The sequence below is a fragment of the Pipra filicauda genome, unplaced genomic scaffold (genome assembly GCF_003945595.2).
Source record: "Pipra filicauda isolate LSUMZ 115617 unplaced genomic scaffold, ASM394559v2 scaffold49_size4853605_pilon, whole genome shotgun sequence".
Lineage (NCBI taxonomy): Eukaryota > Metazoa > Chordata > Aves > Passeriformes > Pipridae > Pipra > Pipra filicauda.
The window spans coordinates 2,144,806-2,159,733 of record NW_024104642.1 but is presented as its reverse complement, the minus strand read 5'-3'; the positions used below and the strand labels follow the sequence as shown (position 1 = coordinate 2,159,733).

The 14,928-nt window shown below is 42.1% G+C and overlaps 1 protein-coding gene across 1 annotated transcript; it reads right to left on the bottom strand.

The window, feature by feature from the left end:
* Nucleotides 1-396: 396 nt before the first annotated feature.
* CD83 (CD83 molecule) lies at nt 397-13,649 on the bottom strand. The gene is made up of 5 exons (XM_027748328.2): nt 13,607-13,649; nt 13,354-13,484; nt 3,115-3,331; nt 2,892-2,995; nt 397-1,148 (listed from the first exon to the last, which is right to left on the bottom strand). The coding sequence occupies exons 1-5, from the start codon at nt 13,647-13,649 to the stop codon at nt 990-992; spliced, it is 654 nt and encodes a 217-aa protein (XP_027604129.1). The 3' UTR covers nt 397-989.
* Between the last annotated feature and the right edge of the window lie 1,279 nt (nt 13,650-14,928).

Genomic DNA, 14,928 nt, shown 5'->3' with positions numbered 1-14,928 from the left:
ATATACACACTGTCAGCACAAAAAGTAGGTGCTCATATGCCCCATCTTCCATTCCTGTATCTCATGGCTAATTAATACATTGCAAAGACATGGTCAATTGATTTCTTCTAAGCCATGGCTTTGATCATCACTTGTGTAACTGATATAGGTGTTGCATACATTTGGTTTCATGTTTTATAAACCACAAAATAAGTCATCTTTATATGTCCTTAATATCACAGACTTCTTCATTCTTATTTAACAGTCTCGTTGAAGCTTCCTATGGATTAATCTAGAGATGCCTCTGGGAAATACGTTCCTATTTCTCCTGCAGAGATAGAAAGTTCATCTCTGTCCAGAAAGATTTGGAAAAAATCTTCTCCCTTCTTACATTTCAGCCTGCCTGTAACTCCAAGATTTAAAAGTGGATGTTGCTTTGATCCATCCAGGACAAGTCCATCCAGGACAAGTTACCACTTCAGCTTACTTAAACATCACATGATAAGTTACATCTCAGTTGCAGTAAAAGAACTCCACCCAGAATCAGGCTCAGAACGGAGACAGCCCCACACACGTAGCTTTTCATACCGCAGCACCTGTTGTGTTTGCTTTGGAAAGGTGAGAGCTATCAGTTCAGTGAAGAGCTTAATCCCCCAGCTTTGCACTGCCATGGCCTCCCTATAACTTGGTCTTCATATTATAAGTGTGTTCTTGCTCAGAAAAAGAGGGCTTCACAGCAGAGTGAAATAAAGTTGGTACCAACTTCATAACAGCATTGTAACACGTTGTGTAGCTGTAATGGTATTTCTTAGCTGACTAATTCTCAAAAGTTACTGTAGTGCATAACAGTGCTTTTCGAAGGCTTGTCCAGCACAAACAGATCACTGACAAGTTACCTGTACTTTCAGGCTGTTCTGAAGAGACCATATATTATCATTCATTTCCTCTCCATACCACTCAGCCATCCAGCTTGCATTTATTGATAAGACCACACTGTCATCAACGTCAACTTAGACAGAACTTGAAGTAAGCTCATTTTTGCAAGTGCTGTTGCTGTTTAAATCCTGGAAAGTTGTCATTTCATGTACATTGATGAGGGTGAGCATGTGTTTCATATCTGGTCTGTTTTTTTGGTAACTGGGAGACATACTCTCTTTTCTTAGACATGTCTAAAACAGAGAACACAAAGGAAAGCTTAAAACTGAGAATCTCTATGAAAGGCAATTTAAAAAAAAACAATTTTGAAAGTTCTGCTTTTTCTCCTTGCTAACCATATACCTTTTCCATTTGTTTGTTGCCAGAAGCACCCAGTACAAAGAAAAACTGCTGTTTCTTCCGAAATCAATGAATTTTATAGGACAAAAGCCTTAGTGACAAAAGGAAATTTATATTTTATTCACATTTTCATCTCAACAGGCCTTGCATCAAGCTCTTTCAAGTATGCTTCTACCCGCCTTCAATGCAAGCCAGGGCCCGAAATATTTTCATCAAGTTATCAAAGTAAAACCCCAGTCCTGTCAACCACTTCTAAACTGAATGTCGCTGCTGAGTTTAGTGGAGATAAGGCACAATCTCCACTAAAGGAGAGGACAAGGCAACACGTAAGAACTTACCAGGAATTTTAAATAATGAAGCTCACTTGTGAGATCAGGGTAATATTAAATTTCGATGAAAGCTAGGTTAATACCTAAGACTGGACTTCACCCAAGAGTAAGATACACATAATTCCACCAGAGTGGTTATCTTCACTACACAGCTCTGCCTTTTATAACTGCACTAAAACTGGGACTGTTTTTTTAATGAAAGCTAAGGACAGATTTCTGTAGAGATCTGAAATTCTTTCAGGACACTGAGAAGAACAGGGGCATCTATCTCTTCTGAGTGATATCCTTGCTTTCATACTTTCATCCTAACAAATTCCTACAAGATTTGTCTTGTCAAACTTTAGTCTGAACAGCACAAATTACTGGCAGAATTGTCAATCTAAAAAAGAGACAGGCATAAATTTAATTGCTCCCTGAAGATACATGGAAAGCTACATTTAGTTTCAGCTAATTAGATATTCTCCAGTCAACAGTTATGATTCATCTGCTGAGAAGCAAAACAAGATGGCAAATATGAAATAGGCAGCAGAAGTTAAATTTGACCTCCCAAAATGCAGGGATTGGTTTTGTTTTATTTTTAATTACAAAGGCAGCCAGTGATGCACTGTATCAACACCCAAAACTCATGTTGCCTCGGAGCCAGGAGGCAGAGACTTCTGCACGAGGGGGTGTCCTCACTGCCACCGCAGACAAAGCATAGTTTTGCTTCTATGGAGTGAGCTTCCCGAGTACCTCCTCTCCCCTCCTGTCCCAGAACTACCAGTCAGCATTAAAGGTATGGATAAAACCCATGTGTCTGAAAATGTCTGTTTAACAAGAAAGTTCACAAAAATGCCCATGTGAAAGGGGTTGTCACCACTTTAGATGTGTGAAAACTGAGGCAAAATACAGGTGGACTTGAACATGTCTATCATGCCACCACACAAAGCAATGCTACAGGTGGGAAAGGGATCCCATGGGCCTGTGCCTCCATCTGAGGCAAATGCTATTCCCAGGTACCAAACCAGAAGAGCTGTTGCTGTACCCATAACCTGATGAGTAGTTTGCACACAGAGTAACTAGAAACAGAAATGAGCAGTGAGGTGCAGAAAAACAACTGATGGTTTGAGTTATATCAGGGTGCAGTGAAATGTTCTATCTCTTTGGAACTCCATCCTGCGTTCCTTGTGATCAAACATGAGTTTGATCATAAATTAAGTATGAACACCAACTTCAGACCAGCTGTGCTAAAGTAGTGCTAGCACAGAAAATGAGTGGGGGGTTTTTGTTGTTTTTATTGCTTTGATTATGAAAAAGCGAGTTACTTACACAGGTAAAGAAGATGAGCAGCAAGTAAAAAATCCCCAGGCAAGTCAGCATGAAGAGCTCACCCTTGTACTTTTTAAATTTTTCTTTTTCTATTCCAGGGCAACCTAAAACATAAAGAAAGGTGTTTGTAAAACATTATTCTGGTGTTTGTAAAATATTTTTAAACTGTTACCTTCATGAAATGCCATATAGAGCATGGAACAGTTGTAGCTTTCTACTGTACCTGTTACTTTTAATGTGACTGTGCTGCTTAGACTCTGTTCCCCATTCTGTTCCCCCAAAGTGCATTTATATATCCCGCTGTTTTGGCTGGTAACATTTTTGATCCTCAGTGAAAAGAAGGTGTCGTTGGAGAGCTCCAAGGACCCCCCAAGTTCTTTTGGATAACGAGATTCCACATCAAGGACTTCCCATGCTATTCCTTTGCCGTCTCCAGCCATCTGGAAAACACAAATACATGTCTTTTCTTGGGCAACAGTGTCATCCTCAGTTTTAGGAGAAAGAAAATTTTAAAGCCAGCTTATGGCTGAAAATGCAGAGGCTAAAGAGAGGAGGGGAACATAACCTCAAACCCATTTAATACGTTCATGCTCACAATCCGAAAGTATAAGGGCTTTTGCTTAAATGGACCCTACATTTATAAATAGGTACTATAGAATTATTCTGTAATAATTTCTTAAGCTGCCTCACCTGGATACAAGCCTGGTAGGGATGCAACATGATAAAAGGCAGCAGTAGAGTCTGCTCTCAATGTGCCTATGCAGAGGCCCCAGAAGAGTTCAGATAGAGAGAGACAGTCCGTGGGGATGGAGCTGAGGCAGCAAGAGGCAGCCCTAACCAGCTGCTTATCTGTGGCACTGGGGAACACAGGTCCCCAGGAGAGCATGGCAGCAGGCAGGTAAGCTCCACCGCTGCCTGTGCTTGCCCTGCTGGCACACTTTCTGCCATGCAGTGGTGAGAATTAATCCCGCTAACCCAGCCAGCATGCCACAGCGCGATGCCTCTGCCAGCATGGGCTGGCATTCTCCCAGCAGTCCCACAGCCCAGAGTTCCTTGTGTGGGAATGCAGCCCTGGAAACTGCACTTCCCTGTGCCACTTTCTGTGCAGCTGATGCCTGAAACCATGATGCCTCTCTGGAGGAATGGGGGTTCCCCCTCTCCCTTTCCCTTCCTTCCACTCTTTATTGGAACCAAAGAACAAAAAATTGCTTCAACTCCTTCAGATTCAGTTGCGTGAAGGTCACAAGTAGGTTCTGGTGCACTTGGGGAGCATTTGTATGTTGAATTTCTTAATAATAACCAGAAGAGCTACATTCCTTGGCATTGCTGAGAGGCTGCTGGAGGAATGAAGTGTATTCCCAGAACAGTTCGTATTGCAGGGTGATAGGATGCACTGAAAATGACAATTGGCTAGGAACCACAAAGAAGAGAGAAATCACTAAGCTGATTTGAAAGATGGGAGAAGGGTTTGAATTAGCCCATGTCCATTCTTATTCATCGAAGTCACTCCCAGGGATTCGAGGCAGCATGCCCTCCATGAAGGTTTCCCAAGTAATGAATTCAGTCTTTCTGTAGACCAGCAGAGCCAGAGCCAGCTCATAAGTCCAAGGCTCAGCATTTCAGCCAAACCTATAACTAATGTAAGCCAAGGACATTTTATTATTATTGTTTTATTTTAATAGACACATTTTTGGGTTGTATGTTGGTGCTTACTTGCTATCAATATAGCTACTGCATCGGGGTATAACAGTTACACTGTAAGTTATTAAAATTAACACAATTTTCTCATACTGGGGCTAGGAGTATCTGGTTTCCCTTTCATGTGTTCGCATGAGGAAAACACACTTGGGAGTCTGGAGAGATATATGGGCCTGCTGCTCCATTATATTTTGCTATTTTTTGCAGCCCTAAAATGGTGTAAAACAAGCTGCAAGTTGAGGAACTTTTCAGGAACTGGAGAATGACACTAAAACACAAAATTTCTGTAATTGTAAAGATTCTTTCTCAGAAAGGTTTCAGGTTTTTTAGTGCATGAACTGAAACATAGAGCAGTAATTCCCTGGGACTTTCCATACATTACCCAGAAAGAGGGAAGAAAGTACCTTCTTCCTCTTAATCCCCCCGTAAATTTACCCCAGGTTCCCTTTCTTATTACACCCAGCCCCAAGCAGCTACAAGCGTATGTATGGTGGTTTTCAGGCTATAAGGGCTTCACTGTGCTACAGGGATTTAGGTATTTTCAGGCCCTGCATATTGTCAGACATGTGGCCAGAGGAATTCCAATACCCAGGCTGGGCTCAGCTCTGGTTACAACTCGGTCAATAGCAGTTAAGTGGATATAGCTGACCTCCCTCAAATCTAATTTTTGCCACTCTCCCTTCCCTTACCATCCCCTTCCTCAGTGAAATTTAAAACTGCCCACAGGGCAATAAGGAGAACCAGCCTGTCTGGTCTTTGCATTGCCCTAAATTGCAGATAGAAGGTCGGAGCTACACACAGAAAATTAGTTTTGTTTTAGGGTGTTTTTTTCTTTTTTCAACTCACTGGTAGCATAAATAATTGCTGTCTTGGGTGGCAAATGGTGCTGCAGTTCTTGTGGCTGAGATCTGGGAATGAGAAAACACTTTGATCTTTCTGTATGCAATTGTAATCAGCACTGCTCATATAAGGGAGAAGTCAATTAAGTCCATGTATCCCATGCCTGACTATGTGCTTATTCCAAGTGAAATGTTGGGTAAATGATTTAATTTCCCTGTTTGATGGGAACAGTGAGGGATAGGATCGGTTATTGCCTCCAAAGCTTTTTAAGGTGCTCAGTTGCTGTCACAAGCAGAATGACGGTGACCCTGGTGACAAACCAATCAGAATTTTGCCTTACATAGACCCGCTCCATGTAAGGCAAAACAGTGTCGATGAAGCTGCACTAAAAACGTGCCTTTCCCCAAAACAGAAGAAAAAGTTACTTTGTGGTCTAATCTGACTCTGCCACTTGTGATGAAACCGGTGGTGACCTGGATGGGGATTGCAAACCTTGCATTTGGGCAAGAGGAGGAGGAAGGGGTCATATGTGTGGGTTTAACTGGGGGTTTGCATGCATCTCTTTCTTCATTAAATCTCCCCTTTACTGAAGGGCAAAGGCAAGCAAGGCAGTCTGTGGGGGTGCTCTGTGCCCAGCAGTGTCCCAACATTTTTTAGGCTGCAGAGACATCTGGTGGCATTTTTCCAGCCTCTGCAGGCAGCGCATCCACCTCTACTCAGGTCACAGCAAGCCCTTCTCTGATGCCTGAACCAAGCGTGTTTCCACTGCAGTCTTATCTCCTGCTATCTTATTAAAAATAACCCTCCCCCTCCCTTTTAAAATTCTTAGAGAGGAAACATCTGAGCAAATTTGCAGTGTGTCCCCATATCCCAGCTTTATAAAAGGAAGTCCGTGAGATGTTCAGTAAGGTCATCGTTCTGCCTCTTGCTCTATTCAAGCTGACCTCTTTTCCCCTCAAACCTAATTAAAATTACAAAAATGCCATTTTGTTTGCCACCTCCTGTGAATTACTTGGCAGACTATCACTAGACAGATCATTTTGCAGCTCAAGCTTTTATGATAAACCAGCTCTAATTCATGCCAAGTGTCCTCCAGGTGATACCACAGCCCAAGGTAACTGCTAGGGGTTTTACCTAATTAATTCCACACATGCTTAGAGGGATCGAAGCAAGCGCTGTCAGTGACAGCAATCCACTTGTGTAGGGACCATGCCTTTCCCAATCAGTGAAAAAATATTTTCTGCCCAGGTTTCATTTGTGTTTCATTTTCTTTACACTTTGCTGGTGAGCCAGCTGCAGCATGCCAGCTTCCCCTGCTCCCGACCTCCAAAGGGAGTAGAAAAGGAAGGTGGTCTGTTCCTGCTCCCATTTTTGCTGCTAATGGCTTTACCACAATTCAAAAGTGGGGACAGGTAGAAATTCTAGTGAATCTATTTGCATAAAAAGGGCCTCGTTTCCATGCTGTCTGATGGGGGCTACTGAATAAAGAATTTTTCTGGGAAACAGGGACCTGCAGGTTGCCAGCATCATTCTGCCTATCTGCATAAAACTACCCATTAAGAAAATTAAAAAAACAAAAGAAATGCAAGTTTATGTTTATTGTCACATATACATTGGCCTGCAGCAATGTCTGTGACAGACTTTCAGAAATTAGCTTGGGGAAAAAAAAACCTACAGAAGTCTGGTTTTTTCCATCTCCTCCACAGCAATGAGAAGAAATGCTCCCGCCAAGGGCTGATACTGTCCAACACTTTCATTAAGGACCTGGACACTGGGATAGTACTCAGCTAGTTGCAGGTGACATAAAACTGGGAACAGTGGCTGATACGCCAGAGGGTCATGCCATCCAGAGGGACCTTGATGGGCTGGAGGAATTGGCTGACAAGAACCTTGTGAAATTCAAGAAATGGAAACACCAAGTCCTGTCCCTGGGGTAGAATAACCCCAGGCATCAAAACAGGCTGAGGACAACATGCTGGGAAGGCCCTGGTGTCCCAGTGGACACCAAGTTGACCATAAATCAGCAATAAACCCTTGTGACAAAGAAGGTTGATAGTCCTGGGCTGCACTTGGCAGAACATCTTCACCAGATGCTGAAATGAGGTGATCCTTCCCCTCTGTTCGGTCCCTAATGAGACACACCCTGAAGTGCTGGGGTCAGTGCTGGGCTCCCTGGTGCAAGAAAGGCATGGGCATAGCGGAGAGAGTCCAGCTAAGGGCCACAAAGATGACTAGTATTATCTTGGAGCACCTGACATATGAGCAGAGAGCGGAAGAGATTATTCAGCCTGGAGGAGACCAGGCTCAGGGTCATCTTGTCAATATTGATTCAACCTGATTGCCAAGGGGATGCAAAAAACGAAGCCAGCCTCCTCTCAGTGGCCTTCAGAGACAAGATAAGAGGCAATGGGCACAAACTGAAATTAAGGAAATTACACTTAAACACAAGAAAAGCTTTTTTTACTGTCAGAGTGGTTGAACACTCGAATGGGCTGCCCAGAGAGGGTGGGGAGTCTGTATCCTTTCAAATATTCAAAACTAAACTGGACACAGCCATGAGCAACTAGCTCTAGTTGTCTTCTTTTAGTGAGTGTAATTGAAAATTATTATAGTTCCCAAAAGCTTGGAAACACTTGGTCTAAAGAGGTTGTGATTTTCCCACATATATTCTCTAATCAATTGACTGATTCTTATTAAGTTTCTCCTAGCCCGGAGCTTTTTGATAAGAACAGTGGTGCTGATACAGGGGATATTAAAAAGAGATATGTTTGATTGAAAATACCACTGAGCTGATATATTCCTGTTCTCTGACTAGATGAATTATGAGAAATAGATAGAATAATTAGACATCCAAAATTTAAGTGCTCTTCAGCAAATATTTCTTTTTCAGAGAACTAAAAAAAATGTGGAAGAAGGAGGAGCAACACTTCTCTCAGTCCTAGCTGTCTGGGTTTTAGCTGCAGTTTTGCAAAGTGCTACAGCATTACATGGTAGTACCACTAAACAAAGGCAATTCACCCATGCTGTAGTACTTGCACCCAACTAATCAATTAAATTTTAATTTTACCATTAACACGTGAGAGTGAGCAGTTGTAAACTCTGCTCTCATTAAATACCTTTTCTCATTGAACTTTTCCCACACTAAGGTTATCTTCCAGGTAAATCAAAGTGCCAGTATAATCCACTTTTCCCATAAAAGCAAAATTTTATTTCAAACAAAATGGTTCAGGTCCAAAACTGATGTCAGTTTAAAGGTGGAATATATTAACATCAAATTATTTCCTTCTGAGGGTGGGATGGTTGTAAAAATGGTTTTGTTTAAAATTATACCAGGCATAATGGCCAAGTTGAAATTTCTGTTATAGAGAGCTAAAACCTACATATGGACAGAAGGAATTCATTTTCCAAAGCAAAATACATAGAATTTTGGCCATGCCCAATAGCCAACATATAATGAAACACAACTGAGCTGAAACCGCTTAATAGGTGTATTTTTCAGCACAAAAGCACTTTCACATTCAATTAGTGCTGAAGGTGCATCCATATGGTTCCTATACAGTGTCATGTAGAGGTACCAAAGTTAAATTTTCAAATAACATATATAAATTGTGGGCACATGTGAGTGAACTCTGAGTGTGCCATAGAGGAGAAGAAAAAATAAAACAAAACCCCAAAAAAATCCAAAACCCAACCCCAAAACAACAGTGAAGGAACTATGTGTGACATATGAGCCAGCTGGAAAAGCCCTTTGACTCAGACTCAGTCACACAGTCTCTTTATTGTTTGGTTGGTTTGTTTTTTTTTTTTTAGCTAAGGGCATCCAGCACCAGTGCACGTCAGGCAAAGAATTGTTTTGATCATGAAATAATTTCCACTGCTCCCTTTCTGTCCAAATCATCGATGTGATGAAGCTACTTGGGGATGAATAGATGTCTGAGGAGCATTTCACTCACTGTTTTGCATATGTTAGAAGTTAGACTGAAGTAATTTACCTATGCTAATAGATCACAGACAGGCACATTTAGCAGAAGCTATTTCCTTTGAAGAAAGGTGCAATTAATATTAAATGTCTATAATCTTTATTCTTATTTTGTAATTCTGCCCCAGTTTTATATTTTTCAGGGAAATGTTATAAAGTTAACAGATTTCTGTCCTCTAAAGCACAACCTTCTTTCCTCTTCCTCAAGATTTGTTTTAGATTAAGACTTTTCTGGGTATCCAATGAACAAAATAGCAAAATATCCACTGGGACTTCATTTGTGTGTGTTTAAACTTGGTTTTCAAACTGGATATAAAGTGATAATTATCAGGTTTTATGAAGCGGTTCTCATTTTCAGTGTTCTGCACAAAGAGAAACTGTTCAGTTTTCAATATCCCTATGAGGCAGAAAGGTAAGTAAAGTTTCATTACACAGATTCTTGTCTTGTAGGTGGGCCATAGAGATTAAAACCAGTATTTCCATAGACAATTCCCAGTGCCTGAGTGCTCAGGCAAAAATGACCTAGTTTTCAGTTCTCAGTTAGCAAACTTCCACACTGCTTATATATGGTTTTATGGCATGTAGGTTGCCCAGCAGTCCTAAAAATGTACCACACTGTAATACCACCATCATTATGAGTTCTCTTTTTCATGGCCACACAGTGAATGGGATGAGAGCTGCATCAGGCTGGAGGAGGACTTGGTGCTCTACCTTCTCCCCAGTGTGTTTGGCCAGCCTAGTTAAAAACTATTTCTGAGTTAAAACTATTTTGTCTGAGCTGACTGACTGTGGTCCTATTCTATACAGAACTACTTACACAGGTGACTTCATGCATGAGAATAATTAGCTCCAATGATCCTGGATGCACAACAGAGAAACACATCCATGCTATTTTTGTGCAGTATGAGACATTAGCAAAAGTGAAGGAATTACTGAATGCAAACCTTCTTTTTTACATGCAGTTGGATTTTTACATGAGAATATTAAGTCCTGTAAACAGTTTTCTCCATACAGAACTGAAAAAGCAAGTACTTTTAAATTATATCTCTTTTTTTTTTTTTTTTAGCAGATTGTAACCAACTGTTTAAAAGCACCACTTAATTGGTCTGAGCACGCGGAGATGCCAGTGGGAAGGAGGGGTTCATTCACGAACACTCATCCTGTGCAAACAGCTGCACATGCAGCACTGTAATGTTGGCACCATCATTTTTTTTAAAGCAGCAGAAACAAAGGTTAATTGCTTGCATTTACTTCACAGTTCAAAGTGACCTCATACAAAAGATTTCACCTAACAGCTGCTTGAACTTTACAGCCTGAAATTTCATACCATTTGTTGGAATTACCTTTTAATTAGCCCTTTGGGGGTATATGTGGTGTTTATTGATTAATCCTTCAGTAGTTGTTTCTAAATAACATATTAATTACCAATGTTGGGTAGCCCAGTCACACTCCACCATCCCCCCACCCTCCTTTTGCACTGTTGGGTGGGGACAGCAGCACCAGAGTCAGAGTGTAGCGAGGTGAGGGGAGAGATCTTCAAGCTGCTGCCTATTTATCTAGGCCCATAAGTAGAAGTATTGCTTCTTCAGCACAAAATACTGAGCCTAAATTACTTCTTCCTGCTCGAAGTTAGGCTTTTTAGATTTGGTGCTCTGCTTTTCCCAATATGGCTGCAACTGTGGCTTGGGCAAGCATCACCACCTGCCTATCCCCACTTCTCACCTCTCTCCTGGGACGAGTACCCAGAAGACTTCGGTACCATGGCTGGTGCCATCACCCTTGAGCATTGTGGCAAGAGCTGACGATAGCTAGACTTTTGTTACTTCTTGTGTCAGCAGAGAAAAACGTGTGAGGTCCTGTCATGCTTGACACTGGGAAAACAGTCTTTTCCTGAGCAAAATGGGTGAAGTAGGAAGAGCAAGGAGAAAATGGAGGGAAAGGAGGTTGTAGGGACAGGGCAGGGGACATGCACTGGTAGTCTGGACTGTAACAGCCTGACTTCTGCAAAGGGAAGCAGCACTAGTGAGGGCTGCTGAGGAAGGAGCCCACACAAAAAGCATTATCAAATACCACCCTCCCCTGCATATGCAGTCATTTTGTACCCAGGTGGAACTGTAAAGAGCTACAAGAAAACAAGGAATTGGGTCTACATGCCTTCCTTACATTTCTTCATCAGGGCAATGGCTTTGGAATGCTGTTTGCTGCCTGGGCCTCCCAGCTGCCATTGAACTCAGAGAAGGATGTGCTTCTGGAGGATTGCCACACCTCAGCCTGTTTTTGTTGACTTCCAACACTGGGTTTGGGGACAATATTTCTCAAATTCAGTCAACCTCTGTATTTTTTCCTCCCCCACCCCCTACCACTTCTCCATTTCTGCTTAATTCCTCCAGGTCCACCAGACTCCATGGTTTGCATTCAATGAGCTCTCTGCCCTTCTTAGACACTGTGAGAAAAATGGAGCCTTAAACAATTAGCATGTATCTGGATGGAAAATACAGATACTTATCCAGCTTTAGAGGCAGAAATCAAAAAAGAATAAGTTGACTTATATCCCAGGTCCCATAGTAAAATTCAACAAAGTGCATTATTCTCTCCTTTCTGTCTCTCACACATGCTTAGTTCAGCATTTTGGAAAAGAAGACTATAGATGCTGCACTTGGTGGTGGGTTGTTTGCCAGATGTTCAAAACAACTCTTTTGGGATGCAGTTGTCATCCAGTCAGTAGGCAGATGCTCATTCTTGTACTAGCAATAAAATTCAGATGCATTGCAATTTTCAACCACAGAAACCCTATCTAAACACACTGTTGGTTTACCCTAGAGAATGGTTTTAAAACTATATCTGACCGAACTGCTGAGGAAGCCAAGGTTGTGGCTTTATGTTCTGGCAGAGATAAATTAACAGTTTTCACCCACCATAAATAGGGTTTTTTTCCCTTCACTTCCATTGCTCTACCATCACATGGGAAAGTAATTCAACGCTTTAACCCACAAAATCTTTATTCACAGATTGATTTTCCACTACTATAACAAGCAACAAAAGGTTGACTTAACAGGCAACAAGAGGACCACCAAGATTGGCAGGAGTGTATGGCTGGGAGTGGGGAACGAAGGAGAACAAAACCTTCATTTTTTCCTGTTAATTTGGCTCACACTGTAAACCGAAATCACGCACTAAGATGCAAATACACAGTGCCATACAGAATGTCAACAGTAACTTCTTTCACCACTGGGCCATTCTACCTCTCTAAGAAATTTTATCTTGAAAATGTTGATCAGGATTTTCAGCTCATTAGCTGATTGATCCATGTAACCCCTCCTGCAAATAGATGGTCAGCAGGGCTCTCCTGCTCTGGAGATGGGATTTCTGAATCGGAGCACTCAAGATGTGACTTTTACTTCATGACTACAAAGAGATAACTCAGAATTTCCAGCTCTGCATCTGCCTTCTGCACACCCTGCCCTTATGCCCCCCTCACTAGTCAAATCTTCCTAAAGAATAGCAAGTACTTTTTTAGTTCTTCTATTTAAAAGAAAAAATCAACTCCTATTTGGGGAGAATTAACCAAGGAACATCACTGATATTGCAAGGCTTAGATGCCATTTTTTGCTCTGAAGAGAATCCTGGAAAGACTCTTCTTTGGAGTAGTAATTGGCAGGCTGCACATGGGGCATCATCTGAATTCTGATACATGGAAGCCAGCAATAGTTAGATAGAAAAGCAGGCCAAGAGCAATTCAGAGAATCACACTCAAATAGTCTGTCTACGATGGCATGGAAAGCATCTGTTTTTTGTGATCGGCTCAAATGCTCGCACTGCTGCCTTATCTCTGCTGCACTGACAGGAGAATGCCTCTCCAGAAAGCAACCCATTTTGTACAAGACAAGCCAGCATCAGGTAGGAAAGCAAAGCAGACTGCTCAAGTAACTTAGTTTTTTTTCTTACTTTATACCAAGATGCTGTCTGGTAGGCGATTGAGGTGTCCTGAAGAACCTTACAGGGCAGGAGTGCTTCTTCAGCACACCTTACAGCAACGTCTGGGGCCGCCACAGAAGTCCCATGGATCAAGCACCAAACTGCAAAGCACAGGTACATATCACATTTGAAAAAGATTGCTTATGTAAATCCTTCCTGTTTTCCCAAAACATATCCCCACAAAATAAAGACCGGAAAGAAAAATGCAGGGCTGCCCACTTACCATTGCACAGGATGATGAGAAGAGTGTAGACTACCAGAGACATGGCTTTTACTGCCTCAAATCACAGAACAGCAACAGTGTGCCTCTTTGCAGGATGGACTGTGAGAGCCGAGTGAAACTGCTACTGCTTCTACAGTGATATTTCTGAAGGCAGACTGAGGAATGCCCCAGACTTACCTTGAGGTTTGTCACAGGGAAAATCCCTACGTGCAGGAAACAAGGCTCCTCCCCCTAAATGTGTCAGGTCACTCCCATTTCTGCAGACGCTTGCGTTGGTAGCGCCTCACCTCCGTTTTTTCTTCCTTTTCCCCCCCTCTGTGCTTGTCTGAACAGATTTAAGTTTGACCACTGTGGGTTGGTGTAAAGGCCACCAAAATCAGCACCGAAAGAATCTCTCTTGAGCGACAAAATGTCAGGGGAAAGGGCTTGTCAGCCTCCCAAAATCCCCTCTCAACATTCTCTCTGCAGCTCTAACAGAACAGTCTGTGCAAAGGTTGGCCTTATGAAGTGACATTTCTGAAACCACATTTAAGCCCTGAGGTCATAGCACCACAAGAATGTTTTGACTTGGGGCTAAGGGCTAAGCAGGAGTTTTCAGCACGGCTGAGCAATACAATCTGTATTTCTGTAGTGCTACACATTCAACTCCACATGTAGAACAGCACCTCTTCTTAGTATATTTTGTCATTTTCAAGACAAACAAGGGCATCTGGACTGACGTAATTTTACCAAATTATGTGCTGGAAAATTTCATCATGGAAAAAAGTCAAGACAGCTCCCAGAAGAGGAACCATTTGGACATCCCCTCTAGATATCTGGAGGGAGGCAGGGAAATCCTTTGCTTGTGATCTGTGAGAGCTGTTTCCCCCTGGAGAATTTTTGAGGAAGTCCAAGGCTGATCACAGAAGCATTTACAAATCCTGAAACTGAAAGTTGCTGATGTTATTTTTGGAAAACCATTGTGGCTGCTGTCTTTAGGCTACTGAGATCATGATGGAGAGAAACCATTTAGGAGGGGGGGTGAGATTTGTAGGGTGGAGAGTGAATGGTCAGCCTCTTTTAAAAACCAGGGTCCCAGAAGCCGCTTCAGTCTGGGCATTCTAAATCCAAATCACCTCTAGAAAACTTTGTGAGAAGTCAGTTTGGCAAGTCCTCACCATGCAAAAGTCCAACTCAGATGAGTAAATGCTGTGGGTGGGTAACACTTTTGGAAACTCCACTCTGTTCTGTGAAGGAAGTCAGAGACAGCAATTTCACTAGGGACCTCACTATTGAAATAGCCCAGTTATTTTTAAAGCTTTTTGCTTCTATCTTCATTGACC

Coding starts and splice junctions, on each gene's coding strand:
- CD83 (XM_027748328.2), bottom strand. CDS start 13,649: ATGTCTCTGGTAGTCTACACTCTTCTCATCATCCTGTGCAATG. Junction 13,485..13,606: donor TCTCATCATCCTGTGCAATG/GTAAGTGGGCAG, acceptor TGTGCTTTGCAG/TTTGGTGCTTGATCCATGGG. Junction 2,996..3,114: donor AGTCACATTAAAAGTAACAG/GTACAGTAGAAA, acceptor TTTATGTTTTAG/GTTGCCCTGGAATAGAAAAA.